Raw genomic sequence first — 19341 nt, 5'->3', positions numbered from 1 at the left:
AGAGTGTGTGTTAGTTGCTCATGTACGACTGCAAAGAGTCATGCACGACTCTTTGCAATCCCATGGACTATAGCCCACCAGGCTCCTCTGTCCATGGAATTCTCCTGGCAGGATTACTGGAGTGGGTAGCCATGCCCTTCTCCAGGGAATCTTCCCAACCCAGGGTTCGAACCCAGGTCTCCTACATTGCAGGCAGATTCTTTACCCTCTGAGCCACCAAGGAATCTGAGTCATATAGGCCTAGGGTAGGTTTTTAGCAATCTATTCAAATGGTTCTAATGAAAGATGGCAGTTCATCAGAGATTCTGAAAGTCATGTCTTAGGACATAAATTACTAGAGTTACAACTGAGATCTCATGGTGGATTGGGCTGTAACTCCTCTTGATGGAAAGTATTTTCTATGATTTGGTGAAAGGACAGCTGAAGGTATAGTCAGAGCCTTGATTCTGGTCCCAACCTTGCTGCTAACTTGGAAAGCTTTGGGCAAGTCATAAGCCTCTCTGATTCTTTCTGTGTTTTCTGCTTTGAGATATTCAGATATTTTCCCTCTGTAAAAGGTTTTTAGTAAGTTTATTGATCTTTTAAAGATTTACTTTCTCATTGGTCAATATTTTCTAATATTTTTGCTGTATATATGGGTTTCCTACCACTCTCCAGCTCAATAGATTTATCTTATTTATTTTTATTTCTTTTGAGATTCATTTTATTTTTTGGCTGTGATGGGTCTTTGTTGCCTCATGTGGGCTTTCTTTAGTTGCAGTGAGCAGGGACTACTCTTTGTTGAGTGTGTGGGCTTCTCACTGCAGTGGCTTCTCCTGTTGCAGAGCATGGCCTCAGGCGCACAGGCTTCAGTAGTTGTGGCACGTGGGCTCAGTAGTTGCAACTTTCAGGCTCTGTAGTTATGGTACTCAGGCTTAGTTGCCCCACGCATGTGGGATCTTCCTGGACCAGGGATGGAACCTGTGTCCCTTGCATTGCAAGGTGGATTCTTAACCACTGGACCAGCAGGGAAGCCTGATTTATCTTATTTAATTTATTATATTTCTTAGTTCTTAGAATGAAAATGCTAAGTAAGATGTTTAATTGTGATATTCTTAGTTTCCTACTCACCTTCATTTCTATTATTTTTAGAAGTCTTTATTGAATTTGTTACAGTACTGCTTCTGTTTTTTTATGTTTTGGATTTTTGGCCTTGAAGCATGTGGTGTCTTAGCTTCCAGCCCAGGAATAGAATCCCCACCTTCTGCTTTGGAAGGTGAAGTCCTAATCACTGGACCACCAAGGAAGTCCTCTCTTCATTTCTAAATTGACAGTCCATGCTTAAAGAAACCAGACTTTAAAGAATACAGGATTTGGAAAGGAAGGACTGGGATGTGAATTTTCTCTTTGCTTTGAACAAAGTGATTTTCAGAGCTTAACCTCCCAGAGCCTCAGCTCCTTCATCTGTACCTTTATCTCTAAGAAGTGAAGGTTAGAGTGTCTGGCTGTTTCATATAAAGATAAAGGGGAAGATAAAATGAGATATTTTCTGTGAAAAGTTCATAATCGCTCTAAAGGGCCATGACTGTGCCAGATTTAAAATAAAATTACTGATATTCAAATACAATTTTACAATAGCTGCTTTAGTGATTCAGCTTGTATCCATATTCATTAGAATTGGTCATCTACATGGGGAAAGAAGTCATTACTGTGACCACCTAGCAGAAAATTGTAGGTGAATGTTAGATTTGGGTTAGGGAGACTTCTTCTTTCCTAGTGGAGAAATGAAAGTTGTAATTTTATCTTCTCTCAGGTCTTCATTTTGAGGATTGTTAAACCAAATATGCCAGTAGAAGCAGATGACAGTCCCAGGGTTAATTAGAAAATCTGAGGTCATAGGGATTCATGCAGACCCAGAAGTTTTGTAAATGATTTCAGAAAGCTCTGCCTGTAAGGTTGCTCATGAATGTGACTGGCTAATCACATAAGTTTGATCTATGGTTCTGGTGAAGACTCTTAACAGTCCCTTGGATTGCAAGGAGATCCAACCAGTCAATCCTAAAGGAAATCAATCCTGAATATTCATTAGAAGAACTGATGCTGAAGCTGAAGCTCCAATACTTTGACCACCTGATGCAAAGGGCTCACTTAGAAAAAGACCCTGATGCTGGGAAAGATTGAAGGCAGGGGGAGAAGGGGATGACAGAGGATGAGATGGTTGAATGGCATCACTGACTCAGTGGACATGAGTTTGAGCAAACTCCAGGAGATGGTGAAGGACAGGGAAGCCTGGTGTGCTACAGTCCATGGGGTTGCAAAGAGTCAGACACGACTGAGCAACTAAACAGCAAAATCACATTAGTTATCTCACAAGACAAAGCAGGGAGGTGGTAAAACAGCTACTCATAATCTAGGGTCTCCCTAGGAGAGACACTCTTCTAGCCACAGGATCAGTTTATCTTAGTCCTGTCACCCAAGTCATAGGCAGTGATATCATCATTGCTTTTTGAGTTGGAGAATTATCCATGTTTTTAATTTCCCCTTTGATAATGAACAGAATGCTGTGTTACTAAAACTTATTTAAAAGTGCTTAGTAGAGGCAGACCTACATTGTCATTTTTAGAAAAATATGATTTTGTGATTTTATGGTCATCCATGGAAGACATTTATATACTTTCTCTTTTCTTCCTTTACTTTTTCTTTTTTGAAGTTGATCAGAAAGAAAGATGTGAGAGGCCTACTAATAGCTGTCTTTGGTCTTCAGAGATGTGCTTTTTCACTGCTACTTCAGTTGAATATATTAGATGGAAGAAATCTAGTTTTCTTCTTCATCAGTTTGTCAACATTGTTAGACCATAATAAAAGGCAAACTGCCATTGGGTGTAAGTTTCCCTTTGGGTACATGAGATATAAATAAAACGCATTTTTCATATTTGGATCTTGTGTTGATATAAGAAGCATCATGGCAATACGTGAATATCCTTTTATGGGAATATATTTAACTTTAATTATTTGTGCTTTATTGCAAAGCAGAGTAGGAAGTGAAAGTCTAGCATATTCTCATTACATTGCCTATAAACATAAGCCTACTCATACTTCTCAATATCAATATTATTTTACAAAGAGCAGTTTACACTGTCATATGAACATTGTACATGTTTCAGTGTTAGGTAAAAGCACTTACTAACCTTTTAAGAAACAGGTAAGTTTAGAGAACCACTGTTTTTCTCTCTATTAAATTACAGATATGAATCTCATAAAACTAAAAATGTTAACATTAAATATTCTATCATTTAATATTTATAGAAGGTGTACCTTCAAAATATTTTTGTTTCTCTGTTTTAACTTTATTTATTAAATGTTAGATATCTGAATTATTTATTGGATTTCCTTCAGAGAACTCAACTTGGCTTTGAACAGAACTTTCACCCTTTTAATAACCCATAAACTTTTATTTTATAATTTCATGTAGTAAAACTTATCCATAGTTTTAGCAAATGTGTCATACCCATGTCATAACCACTCCATGCAAGATATAGAACACTTTTATCATCTCAGAAGGTGTCCCAGTGTCCCTTTATAGGGGCTTCCCCATCTTCCATCTCGACAACTGCAGACCTTGTGCTTATCACTGTATATTCATTTTGCCTATTCAAAAGACAAATATGAATGGGAACACAGTGCATTCTTTTATGTCTGGCTTCTTACATAAAGCATAATGCTTCTGAAATTTGTTCATGTCATCCTGTTTATAAGTAGTTCTTCTCATTGCTGAATAGCCTTCTATTGTAATGGATGTATCATTATTTGATATCCATTCACCTGTTTTTGCATAGTTGGATTGTTTCTGGTTTTTAGCTATTATGATGTATAAGTTTTTTGTGGACTTAGGTTATCAGTTCTCTTGGGTAAATTCTAAGGGTAGAATCTCTAGGCCTTATAGTAATGCTGTGTTTAATTTTATGAGAAATTGCCAGCTATTTTTCCTAAGTGGTTATATCATTTTATGTTCCCATCTGCAATGAAAGAGAATTCTACTTTCTCCACATTTTTGTTGATCCTTGGTATTGCCAATCTTTTCATTTTAGCCACCAATAGTTGTGTCTCATTATTATTTTATTTTATTTTATTTTTTTACATTTTTTTAATTTCAATCTTTTTTTTTTTTTTTTTTATTAGTTGGAGGCTAATTACTTCACAACATTGCAGTGGGTTTTGTCATACATTGATATGAATCAGCCATAGGTTTACACGTATTCCCCATCCCGATCCCCCCTCCCACCTCCCTCTCCACCCGATTCCTCTGGGTCTTCCCAGTGCACCAGGCCCGAGCACTTGTCTCATGCATCCCACCTGGGCTGGTGATCTGTTTCACCATAGATAATATACATGCTGTTCTTTCAAAACATCCCACCCTCACCTTCTCCCAAAATTATTTTAATTTAATGTCTCTGATGACTTGTAGGACTGAGTACTTTTTTACATGCTTATTGACAATATATTTCTTTTATGAAGTGTCCATTGAAGTCATCTTGTTCATTTTTGTTTACTATTGTCATATGTTATATATTCCACATGCAGTTATGTCTTTTGTCAGATAAATGTGTGGCGCATATCATCTCCCACTGTGTGCAGCTGGCCCTTTCTCTTTTCCTTAATGGTATTGTTTGAAGAGCAATAGCCTAATATGTCCTTTTTTCCCTTCATGGCTAGTGTTTCTTTCTTTTTTTCTTTTTATGTTGCTTAAGAAATCTATGTCTACTAAAGTTGTGAGGATTTTCTGTGCATTCTTCTGCAAGTTTTTTGGTGTGAGGCTTTTACATTTATGTTTATGATCCATTTTGAGTTAATTTTCCTATGTAATGTGAGTTATGTATTCAAGGTTGTTTGTTTGCTTAGCAAGTGATATTTAATCATTCAAGCACTATTTGTTGAAAAGAATGTCCTTTTTGCACTGAATTGTCTTTGTTGTTGAAAATTAATTGCCCCTGTATCTTTGTGTCAGCTTCTGGAATGGCTGTTCTATTCCATTGATCTATGTATATTTCCCTATGACAATAGACTCTATTACTTAATATTATGTAGTTGTATACTTTATCTTAAGATCGGGAAGTGTAAATCATCCAGATTTTTCAAAATTGTTTTGGTTATCCTAGGCTTTTTATACTTCCATATACAATTTTAGAATTATCTTTTCAATTTGAACTGAAGCAAAAAAAAAAAAACAAATAAAAATACAAACTTGTTGGGAATTTGATTAAGATTGGATTGAGTATATAGATGAATCTTAGGACAAAGGACATCTTACAATGAGTCTTCCAATCCATTATCACATTTACTTCTCTATTTATTCAAATCTTTTGAAATATTTCAGCTATGTTTTAAAGTTTTCACTGTAGAATTTTTGTTTCTTCCCATTAAATTTTCTGTCAAGTGCTTTATGCTTTTTATGCAGTTGAAAATGGTATTTAAAATTTTATTTTCCAGTTATTTGAATAGTATCTGAAAATTACATTGATTTTTGAATAATTATCTTATATCCTATAACCTTATTAAACTCAGTTATTAGTTCCAGTATCTTTTAGTAGATTTCTTAGTGTATTTTACTAAGGCAATTTTATAGGCAATTGATCATATCTGTAGGGACAGTTTTATTTTTTCCTTTTCATTATCTGTTTGTCTCTCTCTCTCTTTGCCTTTTGCCATAACTGGGACCTTCTGTAACATTGAATAGAAAGAGTGAGATTGGACCTACTGGCCTTGCTATTTATTTTGACAGGAAAGCACTTAGTCCTTTACTACCCAAGTGTGATGTTAAGTTTGAGTTTTTCTTAGATGCCCTTCTTCTATTGCTACTTTCCTGTCTTCTCTTTGGTTTACAGAATATTTTTAGTATTCCATTTTATGTCCTTATTTGGCTTTTTAATGGTATCTCTTTTTGTGTTTTCTCAAGGCCTAGCAATATGAATTCTGAATTAAATTCTTAAAGCTATCTGAATGTGGTGTGGTCAGTGAGTCTGTGGTCAGTCTGTAAGTTCATCAGCTCAAGGAGACTGTTTCACAGCCTGTATTTAATGTTCATTTGGTCCATGAACTTTTATCTTAGTCATACTCCTTACTGGGTCTGGAAATATACCACCTCTTCACACACAGCCCTGCTCCTGCTTTCCCCTGCTTTATCTCTGCCTTTTCCCTCCTCCTTCCCTTCTTCCCTCCTCCTTCCCCTTTTCCCTCCCTCCCTTTCTTTGGACCTTCCTTCCTTTTCTTCCTTTCATTATTGTTTGGCCCTTGAAGAGACATCTTGGCAGACTATAGAAAAGTATGTAACATGCATCCCTGAAGTAAATTAAGTCTTGATTACTTGCGTTTAAAATCAAATAACCAACTATGTGGTATGGATGTTAGTCGCTCAGTTGTGTCCAACTCTTCGTGACCCCGTGAACTGTAGCCCGCCAGGCTTCTCTGTCCATGGAATTCTCCAGGCAAGAATACTGGAGTGGGTTGCCATTCCCTTCTCCAGAGGGACTTCCCAACCCAGGGATCAAACCCTGGTCTCCTGCATTGCAGGCAGGTTCTTTACCATCTGAGCTACAGGGAAGTCCATGGTACTATGTGGTAAATGAACTATGTGGTAAATGCCTGTTATTCTGAGGGCTGTACATGATAGGAGAACCCGTGATGTTTTCTGTGCATCTCTGTGCCAGTGATTCCTTTTTTCTTTTCGGAGTATGGTTATACAGCAGCAACTTGGGAAAACAGCACACCTAACTACCCTCATTTTCTTTTTTTATTCATCATAAAGTGTAATAGTTTATTTTCCTCCAAAACCTGCCCATCAGGGACTCGTGTCTACTCTGGGATCCTAGATTTATGTTATTACCAGATACAGTTGAAAATATATTGAAACCAGATTTTCTTTTGGAAATGTCTCAGACTTGGAGGGCATAGGAGATTCAGTGGGTTGGTCAGTGACTAAAGAGCATGAAGAAAGAGATGAATAGATCAAATTGAAAGTGGTAAAGTAGAAAAGTTAGTAGTTATTTAGGAAATAAAATTATCCTATCTAAAATGTTTATATGAATGATCTCATTTATTCCTCATATTTATGCTCTGCCTTTCTTACACTTCTCTGTTCCATTTTAGAGTGTAGTCATGATCACTACTGAGCACATACTATGTTCAGTTCAGTTCAGTTCAGTTGTCGCTCAGTCATGTCTGACTCTTTGCGACTCCATGGACTGCAGCATGCCAGGCCTCCCTGTTCATCACCAACTCTCAGAGTCTACTCAAACACATGTCCATTGAGTCAGTGATGCCATCCAACCATCTCATCCTCTGTCATCCCCTTCTCCTCCTGCCTTCAATCCTTCCCAGCATCAGGGTCTTTCCAAATGAGTCAGTTCTTCACATCAGGTGGCCAAAGTATTGGAGTTTCAGCTTCAACATCAGTCCTTTCAATGAACACTCAGGACTAATCTCCTTTAGGATGGACTGGTTGGGTCTCCTTGCAGTCCAAGGGACTCTCAAGAGTTTTCTCCGACACCACAGTTCAAAAGGATCAATTCTTCAGTGCTCAGTTTTCTTTAGAGTCCAACTCTCACATCCATACATGACCACTGGAAAAACTATAGCCTTGACTAAATGGACCTTTGTTGGCAAAGTAACGTCTCTGCTTGTTAATATGCTATCTAGGTTGGTCATAACTTTTCTTCCAAGGAGCAACCATCTTTTAATTTCATGGCTGTAGTCACCATCTGCAGTGATTTTGGAGCCCCCCCAAAATAAACTCTCTCACTGTTTCCCCATCTATTTGCCATGAAGTGATGGGACCAGATGCCATGATCTTCGTTTTCTGAATGTTGAGCTTTAAGCCAACTTTTTCACTCTTCTCTAACTTTCATCAAGAGGCTCTTTAGTTCTTCACTTTCTGCCATAAGGGTGGTATCATCTGCATATCTGAGGTTATTGATATTTTTACCGGCAAGCTTGATTCCAGCTTGTGCTTCCTCCAGCCCAGCGTTTCTCATGATGTACTCTGCATATAAGTTAAATAAGCAGGGTGACAACATATAGCCTTGACGTACTCCTTTTCCTATTTGGAACCAGTCTGTTGTTCCATGTCCAGTTCTAACTGTTGCTTCTTGACCTGCATACAGATTTCTCAGCAGGTAGGTCAGGTGGTCTGGTATTCCTATCTCTTTAAGAATTTTCCACAGTTTATTGTGATCCACACAGTCAAAGGCTTTGGCATAGTCAATAAAGCATGAACAATACCATGTTCAAGTCCTTTAATTGTATTATCTCTGACCCTTGGGTGTATACTCAAAAATAGTTACATCTCCATTTTCAAGATAAGGCTCAGAATGGTGAAGCAACTTGCCTAAGGTTGTACAGCTTGCTGGTATCTGAACTGGGCATTGATTCAGGGTCATTCCCATCCCTGGGTCTCATCTCCTATTCATCCCCATGTGGCTGAGTACCAGCTTTGTCATTTCTCATAAATGCATGCTTTGACAAAAACCATTTTGAAAGAAAGTTTGAGAGAACTGAATTATCACTAAGCCTTCCCCTGTGATTTCTGTAGGTAAGCCTTGTTTTTAATGTTTATGATAATTTGCACAGATTAGAAAAAATTAAAGTACTTCCAAGAACCAAAAAGTTGTGATTATATGTAACTACTTCCACCATATAGCTTAGGTTTACTATTAGTAATTGATTTTGCCTTTGAGATTTTGAAAACTTTGTTTTGAAAGGAAGTCATTCTTTGAACATCCCAGAATGGCATATTGAAAATCAAATATATTAGCATAAATTAATGAAGTGTATATAACTAAATGTCTTATAAATGTATTGTCTTATAAATTATTTTTCCTCTTGGGATCTGCTTCTTTTTACAGCATGCTTGAATGACTATACAAAAGAATCTGGGACTTTCACTTCTCCAAACTTCCCCCGTTTTTACCCCAACAACTTGGAATGCATTTATAGGATCACAGTGGAAAGCGGCCAACAGATTGCATTACACTTCACAAACTTCTCCTTGGAGGAGGCCATTGGTAGTACATGTGTAGCAGATTATGTGGAAATCAGGTAAGCACTTTTATTTCATCATAATCTTGTTTTCTCTTATTTATTTTCACTTTTAATTTTTCTTGGAAAGGATGAGAAAAAAATATAGAAAATTTTCTGTGAAGTTCCTTTTTGTGCTCTTTCTTACAAGATATAAAGTTTGTCATTTGGAACCTGACTTAACAGTAGGAAAACAGAAAGGCTTGTGAATTTCAGTGCAAGGCTTTTTTCTTTAATTCTTTAGTGCTTTGAAAGAATGGGTTTTTAAGTTATATTTGCAGTAAAGGTGAGTTAAGGTATATATTAATATCTCCCCAGATCGTTATAGTTTTTTACTTGCTAAGTCATGTTCGACTCTTTTGCGACCCCATGGACTATAGCCTACCAAGCGTCTGTGTCCATGGGATTTCCAAATTGTTGCATTGAGTTAAATTAGACTAATAATTTGTTGCACATCTGTGTTAAAGTTTTTATTTGGCATTTCAAAAGGCTAGAATCTTATATTATTTTATAATAAATTTAGTTCTCTGATGTAAAGTAAGCTACTTAAACAATAAATCACAATTCTCTGATTCTGGGAAAGATTGACGGCAGGAGGAAAAGGGGGTGACAGAGGATGAGATGTTTGAATGGCATCCCCAACTCGGTGCACATGAGTTTGAGCAGACATAGTGAAGGACAGGGAAGCCCGGCATGCTGCAGTTCACGGGGATGCAAAGAATCAGATGTGACTTAGCGATTGAACACCACCACCATATAATGCTAAAATAAGATGATTTTCTTAATTATCAGCAATCATTGGTGAATGAATCTTTTTTAGGCTTGGAAAATACAGATTATAAACTATAGATAGTAAACTAGATTTAAGACCCCAAAAGTTCTTAAGGAAGGAAGTATTTTTAAAACTATGCATAACTATGTCAAACATATTACATTTTGAAAACTTTCAAATTAGAAAAACATTCAAGTTTCTCTGTAAAATTAAGCCACATTTGTTTATATTGTTAATAATTTTTGTTTCTTTATCTTTTGTTCTATGACACATTTGCCAGATGCTTTATTTGAAAGGGAGAAGATTAAGTACTTTTTCTCCATATGTAATTGGTTATATAAAATGTCATGTCAACAATAAATGATGGTGATTCTATATTGCTATTCACATGCTATTTAATAAAGTGAAAAACTGAAAACTTGCCATTGTTATTAGAATATTTTTGAGAGAGGTTGACTAACAAATGGATCTGTTTTTGATCTCAAAGTTAATTAGTGTTAAATGTTTATGTTATAACCTAATAACCTAATAAATGATCACACCTATATTTTGTCACAGGAATGGAGGCTATGAAAGTTCACCACTCCTGGGGCAATACTGTGGCTCAAATTCACCTCCAAGAATCATCTCCCATAGTAACAAGTTGTGGTTAAAATTTAAGAGTGACTTCTTCGGCTCTGGGCCTGGATTCTCGGCTTACTGGGATGGGTCCTTAACAGGTAAGTGGCCAAGACGTGTCCTTTACTGGAGAGTCCAACCTGATTGGATTTTTCATTCTTGGATTATTGTGCTCTCACCTGTTTTTTTTTTCCTAGCTGTATTTTGTCAGTACTATTTGTCATAAACTTCAACATTGTGAATATTTCTGAATTAACCTTAGCTGTTTTGTTTTTGTTTTTATTTTCGAAGGACATAGTAAGGGAAAATGTCACATTCCCTGGTGTAGTTCATCAAGCTGGTCATCTTGGTTGGGAAAAGGAAAGTATATTGATGTGAATTGAAATTTTAGGCCAACTAGTCTTTGGTGGTGCAGGGTTGTTTTGCAGCTTGGTTTTTAAGGGGAGTGACGGTAGCACCAGTTTGATACAGACAAGAGAATTCAGTTTTACAGAAAGAAAAGACTGTGTGTTATCCCATCTTTCTCCCGCAGGCTGTGGGGGCAATCTCACCACGTCCACCGGCACGTTCACGTCCCCCAACTACCCGATGCCCTACTACCACAGCTCCGAGTGCTTCTGGCGGCTGAAGGCCAGCCACGGCAGCCCGTTCCTGCTGGAGTTTGAGGACTTCCATTTGGAGTATCATCCAAACTGTAGTCAAGACTATCTGGCTGTATGTATGAAGTTTCACTTGTCGCTTTCACTGCTCCCATCTTGTCTGGTACACATCGATGCATCATTTTTTTATTTCTGAGATTCAGGAAAAGGGAACATTTAAACAATATCCACATTAAAAATTTAAACAAAATAAAATATTAAAAGAAAATTTGATGAAAATACCTTTCTAAGTACAGCATATGTTAACGAATGACTTGGTATACTAAGTCTTTAAAATATATTGAATATAGACTGTTAAGATATGGTTAAAAATCTCCTGAAAGGGGTTATGAGATTTATCATAGTTATTATCTACATGATTTCTATATATGTATTGAAAACTAACAATCTAGAGGACTGTATCAAAGGTTGAATTAAAGAAAACTGAAGTCAATAAAGTAGGGCTATTTACAGTACCAGTAAGTCACTGTCTCCATTAAATAACCATCTAAATAAAAAATGTGTTAAAGTGTCATAAATGATAAACTATGAAATAAAAAAGCAAGGTAGACTACTGATAATAGCTATGGTCTCCAAAACATGTAATAATCCTTTATTTTCAATCAGGCTAGGTTCTCTCCCTTACTCCTATACATAGCCACAGCTTGAGTACATAGCTCAAGTTTATAGACATTTAAATACAATTTTACAAGATATTTTGATTCAGGGCTCTTCTTTTGTTATATCATTTTGTATTTCTTCCCCACTTCTCAAGAATTGCAGAGTCATTTAGATAATGTTTACAGCCATAATCATCTGACATTTAAAATATTTTCTTGGAACTTCCTTGGTGGTGTAGTGATTAAGACTCTGCACTTCCATTGCAGGGGGCACAAGTTTGATCCCTGGTCAGGGAGCTAAGATCTTGCATGCCTTGTGGCATGACCAAAAAACAAACAAACAAACAATACAATGTTTTCTTAAAGGTATATGATGGGTCAAGTACCAGCTCTCATCTGCTAACTCAGCTTTGTGGAAATGATATACCACCTGTCATCCGTTCCAGTGGAGACAGCATGTCTTTAAAACTGAGAACAGATGAAGGCCAGCAAGGAGGTGGCTTCCTGGTTAAATACCAGCAGAGTAAGTGTGTACTGGTTGCTCAGTGACTGTAGTGGGTCTTCAGTCTCTCTCTCTTTTTTTGTCATGGTAAAGACTGCTTTATTGGTGGCAGCTAGTACAAGTCAATAAATATTGATCCCCAAAGAACTCAGTTATGTATCAGATTACTGGTCCACAGAGAGACGAATGGAATTAAACCAACTGATGGCCGGGAGGATAAACTGAAGTCAATCCTGCTTCTTGGGAAATGAAGCCACAGCCAGTTCATACATGGCATATGCCGTCCCACCAACTGTAAGAATCATGGTGGCTCTGTACAGGAGGGCATCAGCCATCCCACCCTTTAGATGCACTGGAATTCCATCATCCTCCTGAAACAGCTTTTGTTTCTCTGGAACCTTATTTTCAAACTGCCTGTGTGAAGCAGGCATGGTCCTCTTAGCAATCTGACGGAGAGCCAGAAGATTCCGCAGCATCTTGGCTCAGTTACTGCCCACCAACCGCGGCAACTGACCACCAGCAACGAGAACTCCACATGCCGGAACCGGAACTACCTTCTCTTCAGTCTCTTGAATGAAGCAAATTGAAAGAAGTGTAACCCATTAGTGTGAGAAAATGAATAAATCTTAGCTCCTTATGAAAAAATTTAACTCTGTTTGATGGAGAAATGCTTACACATTGTGTATAATGTCATGTAACTAACACATGTGGTAAGTTCAGAAACCTGGAAGAAGAATTTGCTGAGACAGTCACAATTTAGATAGTCACAAATTTAAAGATTGGTGTAACTGGTTAGCAGTTAATGGGTTTTCATTTGAATTAAACATGGCAGTCTTCTAATTGGGACATTATTCCATTATACGTAGTTATCCAACCCTTTTGTTTTTGTTATCTGTCTCAAAAGGTAGTTAAATTTTATTGAGGGAAACTGTAGACCTCAATGACTTACAAATGGTGTCCCAGTCACCTGTCAAGAAGCAATGTAGGAGAAATGCATCTACAAACCACATTTTTAGAGACAATTTTTCAATATATTTATTTTCCCATTCTCTTTTATTACACATCATACAGTATGAAAAAGACTGGAGAAAAGGCATGCCTAGGCCTCATTCAAGTCATTAAGTTTGGTGGAATTTGGCAGTGGCTCCCAAGATTAGCCATACGTAGAAGTGCCTAGTATGGTTGTGTTGAAAACTCAGCTAAAGAAAATGCCACCATCGGATTGAAGACTTTTTCTCCAAAATTTAATGTTTTCGTTTCTTCTTCAAATCTTTTACATTGCTTCTATTCAATTGAATCTTCCTGATGACTAACTAGAGGAATAAAAGAGTCTTTATTATGAATTTCATGCTGACTTTTGAATGTTGAACAAAGCCATGTTGTTAATAATTTTTAGCCCTCACATAGGACTTTGTGTTTCTAAACTGTTGAATTTAAAGGTCAAGATTTCTGTCTCTTCCAAACGCTAAAGTTAGAAAAACAGAAGCATAAAATGTTTAATACACTTTTCTAAACAAACAAATTAGACTGATGTGTGAGTCAGGCTATGCTATTCTGCTCTGCACCAATTCATAGGAACATGATGCCAATTTTAACACAGGCAATTTTCATGACACTTTAAAGTTTAAGAATTCATTTAAATATTATTTCACATTTGTTCTAAATGGAGACCATTTCCATATAAAAATGCTGCACCAACTACCTGTGTATGTATGCATTTATGTGTATTTATGTGTATGCGTATATGTGTGTTTGTGTATGCACATATATATGTTTCTTTTTAACATAGATGTTTTCCTATAGAAAAATCACACACATCTTGGGGCAATTATGATACGTATGATAGTGGTTAACAGTCATTGTTATTTTTCCCAGCATGTGATAACGTGGTGATTGTGAATCAAACCTATGGCATCTTAGAGAGTATACATTATCCAAATCCCTATCCTGTCAACCAGCGTTGCAACTGGACCATCCAAGCAACAACTGGAAACACTGTGAATTATACATTTTTAGCATTTGAATTGGAATATTACACAAACTGCTCCACTGACTATTTAGAGGTATGTATTCTGAAGCTAAATAATCACTGCATTTTCTGTTCAAGTTAGCAAGCCAAGGTAAGTTACCATGCTTTGCAGAACCAAACCATTCACCATGTCCTATATGTCTGTAATACGCTAACTATACATGGTATTTGAACAGATGTGTTTCATGTCTATTTCATTGCATCATCTTAATAATAAGGGTATTTAATCCATTAAATTATATACACAAGTAACTCTCTGTGTTTTAAGGTTTCAGTGTAACTTCTGGACTGAGTAACCTCATCTTACCTAAATAATGCACAAGTACAGGAACAACTTCTGGTTTTTGTTGGTTATTTTTTGTTTGTTTTTATTTATAAAGAGAGATCAGAAAGTATTTAAATACCTTGACTTTAATACCTAATTAAGCTGATACTGGGAATCATGATTTTGATTCTTGTGTTTTATTTTTAAACCTGAGTTCATTTCAGTTATTTTTTCTCTTTGTAAAATGGAAGTTTCTATTTGTTATAATAATGACCACAAGTAGCATTTATTGAACTTTCTGTATACAATGCTATGCAATGAAAGTTGCTGGAAAATTAAGTACCTCCAAATAGAAGGTAATCTGCTACTTTTATGATAAGATATTTTATTTACCAAAGCTTTTTTACTGATTTGAATATGCAACTTTGTGGAGGTATAGATTGAAAAGTTAGGTGGTTACTTATCTTACTTTATTAATGTAATTATATAACCATATATAAAATTATATATTTTATAAGCCATTATATTAATTTAGGGTGTTAGTTTCCACTTTCATAAAACAATTTTACTCAGACTGTTTACATATATTTTGACATCTAGTTTTCATCATTAATAAAATCACTTTTGAGTCACTTAACACATCATCTTTATCTCCATCTCCATGCTAGCATATGATACTTCTAATCCACATATAATGTTTTCACTAGAGATCTTTTCTAAGAGGCCAGTCCCCACTCTGATAACATTAAGACATTTCCTGTATCCCTTCTATCCACAACTTAATAATTGAGTGTCGTTCTCTTTAAGATGGACAGTGATTTTTGGAAGTCTTGCTGGCAAAGACTTTCACCATCCAGTGTGTGTAACTTTCAGGACATAGTCCCGGGGAGGTGGGGGGGGTAGGCGGTGGGAATCACAGAAAAAGCCTTTATCTTTGTAAAAGTGTTTTAACCCTCTTTTTAAGCAATTCTTAAAAAAAAAAAAGCTAGCATTGATGGAGGTCATTTGAGATTATCATATCTTTTCCAAATAGCACTTTTGTTTTTCAAAGCAAAGCAGAGAAAGCTTCCTATACTTTGAGAGACTTTGTGAAGTGCTAGATATTAATATATGGATTCCTTGCCTTTGAAGGATATTTTTGGGGGTTAAAAAAAATCTTGCTTTGTATTTAGAAAAACTCAGTATTAGAGAATTAATAACCATAGTGTTTACCCATCAGAAAGTTATATTTACTAGTAGTCAGAGAAAACATGAGACAACATGAAACAAACAATAAAAAAGCACAAACTTGACAGAAATTTTAAAATCCCCTTTCCTTGATCTGTGGGCTTCCCTGGTAGCTCAGCTGGTAAAGAATCTACCTGCAATGCGAGACCCTAGTTTGATTCCTGGGTCAGGAAGATTTGCTGGAGAAGGGATAGGCTATCCACTCCAGTATTCTTAGGATTCCCTGGTGGCCCCGATGGTCAAGAATCCACCTGTGGTATGGGAGACCTGGGTTCAATCCCTGGGTTGGGAAGATCTCCTGGAGAAGGGAACAGCTACACACTCCAGTATTCTTACCTAGAGAATTCCGTGGACAGAGCCTGGTGGGCTACAGTCCGTTGGGTTGCAAAGAGTCAGACATGACTCAGTGATTTTCACTTCACTTTACTTTTGTGATCTAGTGCTTAGGTGGTGTTTACAAGCTTGACAATGGCATATTTGTCTCATTCCATTTACCTGGAGTGATCACCTTCTTTTCTTCACATGGTGAGATTTTTTTCATTCTTTAGGAAAAAATGCAAGTTTCTTTCAAAGTCACTTGTTCATTCCACAGACACAGCAGTTTGTCATATCATATTTTTACCATGTGTGATTGTGCCCACATGCCCTACTGGACTGTAAACTTTTTGAAGGTGAGAACTGTCTCCAGCTAACTTTGTAACCCAGGCCCTGATTATAGAATTGGGGTCTTATGGGAGTTCAGTAAGTTCAGGTTAAACTGAACATCACAGCCATATTTTAGCATCAGCTGAAAGATAAGCTATAAGAAAGAACTGAATTCCAAACTGGCCTTTTTGTGTAATCTCTACACATTCACTACAATTCCACCACTTTAAGCACATACCAAAATAGAATTCATGGGTGTGCATAGTATTGCATGTTTAGCAATCTGCTGGGCGCCTTATTTGATAAAAGCACAATGCAGAGAGCGGGGCGAACAGGAAGTTTTTGAACTGGGCTTTAAGGACAGCTTTGGCAGAAAGAGTGGGAGCAAATGAGATGAAACCTTTCCAGGGACCAGACTCCACCTCTTTGGACTTACTTGAGGGTGAAATGGTAACAAAAAGGCCCATCGGATAATTTTTGGAGGTGTTAGAAAACTTGTTCCAACAACAGCAGAGCCGCTCCACAGATGATGTTACAGACCGGCCATGTATCTTGTGCAACATTGATGGTGAAAGCCACAAAAATACAGAATGAGAACCAGAAGTTCAGCTAAGCCTTCCAAAGAATGACACTGTTGCCAGAGGGAGGAGATGTTTTCCATTTCTGTAAGCCAAGGGGCAAGACCAAAGCAATCGCTACAATGGCTGGTTTATGATGGAAATTCTAAAAGCACAAATGATCATTAATGGAGAGAAAAGCCACAAACATAGAAAACTAGCTTCCATTATTTTATAACTTCTAGTTCAAGGGTTTTTTTCAAGTGACTTAGCCAAGTTCAAAGTGAGTGGCTGTGACTGCATCCAGAATTGAGTTATTTTCAATTAACAGAACTGAAACTATGCAAGAACTTGATTAGGTGCTGGTCGGACACTGTGCCCAGCCTTGCTGAGACGTGTGGGTTGGTAAAGATCCCACTGGAAAACAAATCCATCCTCTATTCCTTTGTCCTCTGGGTGAAATGAAAGGACTCAGATTTGGAAATAAAATACTTAGTGGGAGGAAGGGTCATTTGCTTAAAGGAGTAAGGCTGTGTTGCCCCTGCAGTTTTAGGAAGTCAATCTTAGGATTCTTTTTGTGTTTTATTACTTGGTTTCGCTTTTTCATTTTTATTTTGAGGCTGAGACTGTATCTGGAAGAAGAAATTTTTCAAATCAGTATTGAAAATACAAACAAAAGTAATGGATTTGGGAAAAATCAGCACAGAAATGTACAGGAAATCCAGTGCCTGTGCTGGTTCTGGGAGCCTGTGGGTGGGGAGCCAAGGATGGAGGAAAACCAAGAGGTTTTTGTGTCGGGGAAGCTGAGGGAAGGGCCTAGGACAGAAGGTGACAGTGATAAGCAAGGAGGGATGCTCTCAAGGGTCCAGAAAGGTCAGCTCTTACAGGATCCCCTCCTCTTAGTGCCCTCTGGCATGTCACTGTCTCTCCAAATGTGGTCCAGGATTGGATTCAGTTCTCCTACTAACTTGGTGTTGGACTGTATTATCTGGTTTGTGTGTTCTAGTGTTGTAGGCTGAGGTTGAATAGGTTTGTTGTTAGCCACGTCGTGGTGTTAGATGATATTAAACACTTGTGGTCTCCAGGTCATTTTTACATGAAAGGCAATGACTTCATAGCCAAACAGGATATTATTTCTAGTAAGGTATACTGGACTATTTTGCCTCAGAATTTCATCTCATGATGATTCCTCTAAATCCTCTGGTCTTTAGAGCATTATTTATTTGCATGTAGACTCATTGGCCTGTGACTTCTTAAAAAATATTTGATAAAATATCAGAAAGATGCTTCCTGTTTCAAGTATTCTAAAATGATAGGTTTCTTGGGTTAAAATGCTTCTGTTATTGAACACTTTTGGGAAAGCACCATTCAAACAACTTGGTAATAATAACAGCTTGTATTTGTCAAACGCATTACTTACTAGATAATTCTTGCAGCAACAGTGTGATGTAGGAAATATTGTTATCTCATTTGACAGGTGAGGAAACTGAGACAAAGGCAGGTTGTCCATAGTCACATAGATTTTATTACCAGAGCCAGGCTTTCCACCAGGCACTGTGGCTCCAGGCCAGTGCCCCAAGCCACAACACCACACACACTCCGCGTGTGTTCTCTTTCAGAATTATCATTCTCAGAGGTGACACGAGGGAGTTTCCATAGAACTCCCAAGTTGATCACTTCAGTGACCGTGTCACCAAGAGAAATTCATGCTATTTAGCGTGACCTTTGCTTAGGGAAGCAGTGATCATTTATTATATCTTTGCTTCATACTGACAACTTATGTTCAGGGACCAATGTAGAATTTTCCCCCAAATTACCATCCATCTTACTCATCTGTGAGATTCCAAAATAAATCTTTCCCACATTTTGGAAGTTAAGACATTTTCCCTTCTGACCTCTGGCACCCTCCTATGTTCCCTCTTCTGCCTCATACTCTTGGTTGTAGATACACACTCAAACTGACCCATGGGGAAAAGACTAGTGTTTGTGAATGGCTCTTACCCTAGGAAAGTGAAAAAGAAGCCTCATGACACACGGGATCAACTGAAAAGCTGGGAGAGGACAGGGACCAAGAAGGCTCAGGAGTGACTCCCTTCTTCTTCTTTCTTCTGACTTCCTTGTTTCTTGCTATGAACATAGACTGTGGTCTCATTTTTCATCTCAAAAGCTTCCTCTGAGTTTCTGCAATTTCACAGATTTAACTTAAATAAGGGTAACCCAGCCACAACACTGCAAAATCAGGTGGACCTCGGGTGCTTACAAACAACTAGACTTTCCCCTGGTGACAGGTTATATCTGTCGCCGGTGCTCATCTCTTTGAGTCTGGCAACAAGGCATGGATCTAGCTGTCAATGGATAAGTGCCCCTCTGTTCAGTATGACCAGCTCTGACCAGGGACAGCAAGGTCTAGCCCTCTGGCC

The 19341-nt window shown here is 37.5% G+C and overlaps 2 protein-coding genes across 5 annotated transcripts in view; one reads left to right on the top strand and one right to left on the bottom strand.

Annotated features, from left to right (window-relative positions):
* The window catches only part of CUBN (cubilin), a 281074-nt gene that overhangs the window by 79777 nt on the left and 181956 nt on the right, over positions 1-19341 (top strand). For all 4 annotated transcript variants that reach the window (XM_043478782.1, XM_043478781.1, XM_043478780.1 and 1 more), the window contains 5 exons: positions 8877-9069; positions 10379-10539; positions 10971-11152; positions 12063-12219; positions 14074-14261. In XM_043478782.1, coding sequence (XP_043334717.1) covers positions 8877-9069; positions 10379-10539; positions 10971-11152; positions 12063-12219; positions 14074-14261 — 881 coding nt within the window. The remainder of the gene's footprint in view (positions 1-8876; positions 9070-10378; positions 10540-10970; positions 11153-12062; positions 12220-14073; positions 14262-19341) is intronic.
* LOC122447978 (cytochrome c oxidase subunit 7A2, mitochondrial-like) lies at positions 12281-12789 on the bottom strand. The gene has a single exon (XM_043478786.1). It carries the CDS (start codon positions 12672-12674, stop codon positions 12426-12428), a length of 249 nt encoding a protein of 82 aa, XP_043334721.1. The 5' UTR covers positions 12675-12789; the 3' UTR covers positions 12281-12425.

Source organism: Cervus canadensis, chromosome 10 (assembly GCF_019320065.1).
Source record: "Cervus canadensis isolate Bull #8, Minnesota chromosome 10, ASM1932006v1, whole genome shotgun sequence".
NCBI classification, from domain to species: Eukaryota; Metazoa; Chordata; class Mammalia; order Artiodactyla; family Cervidae; genus Cervus; species Cervus canadensis.
Note: the sequence above shows the minus strand (reverse complement) of the source record. Positions and strands in the feature narration are given on the sequence as shown.

Coding starts and splice junctions, on each gene's coding strand:
- LOC122447978 (XM_043478786.1), bottom strand. CDS start 12,674: ATGCTGCGGAATCTTCTGGCTCTCCGTCAGATTGCTAAGAGGACCATG.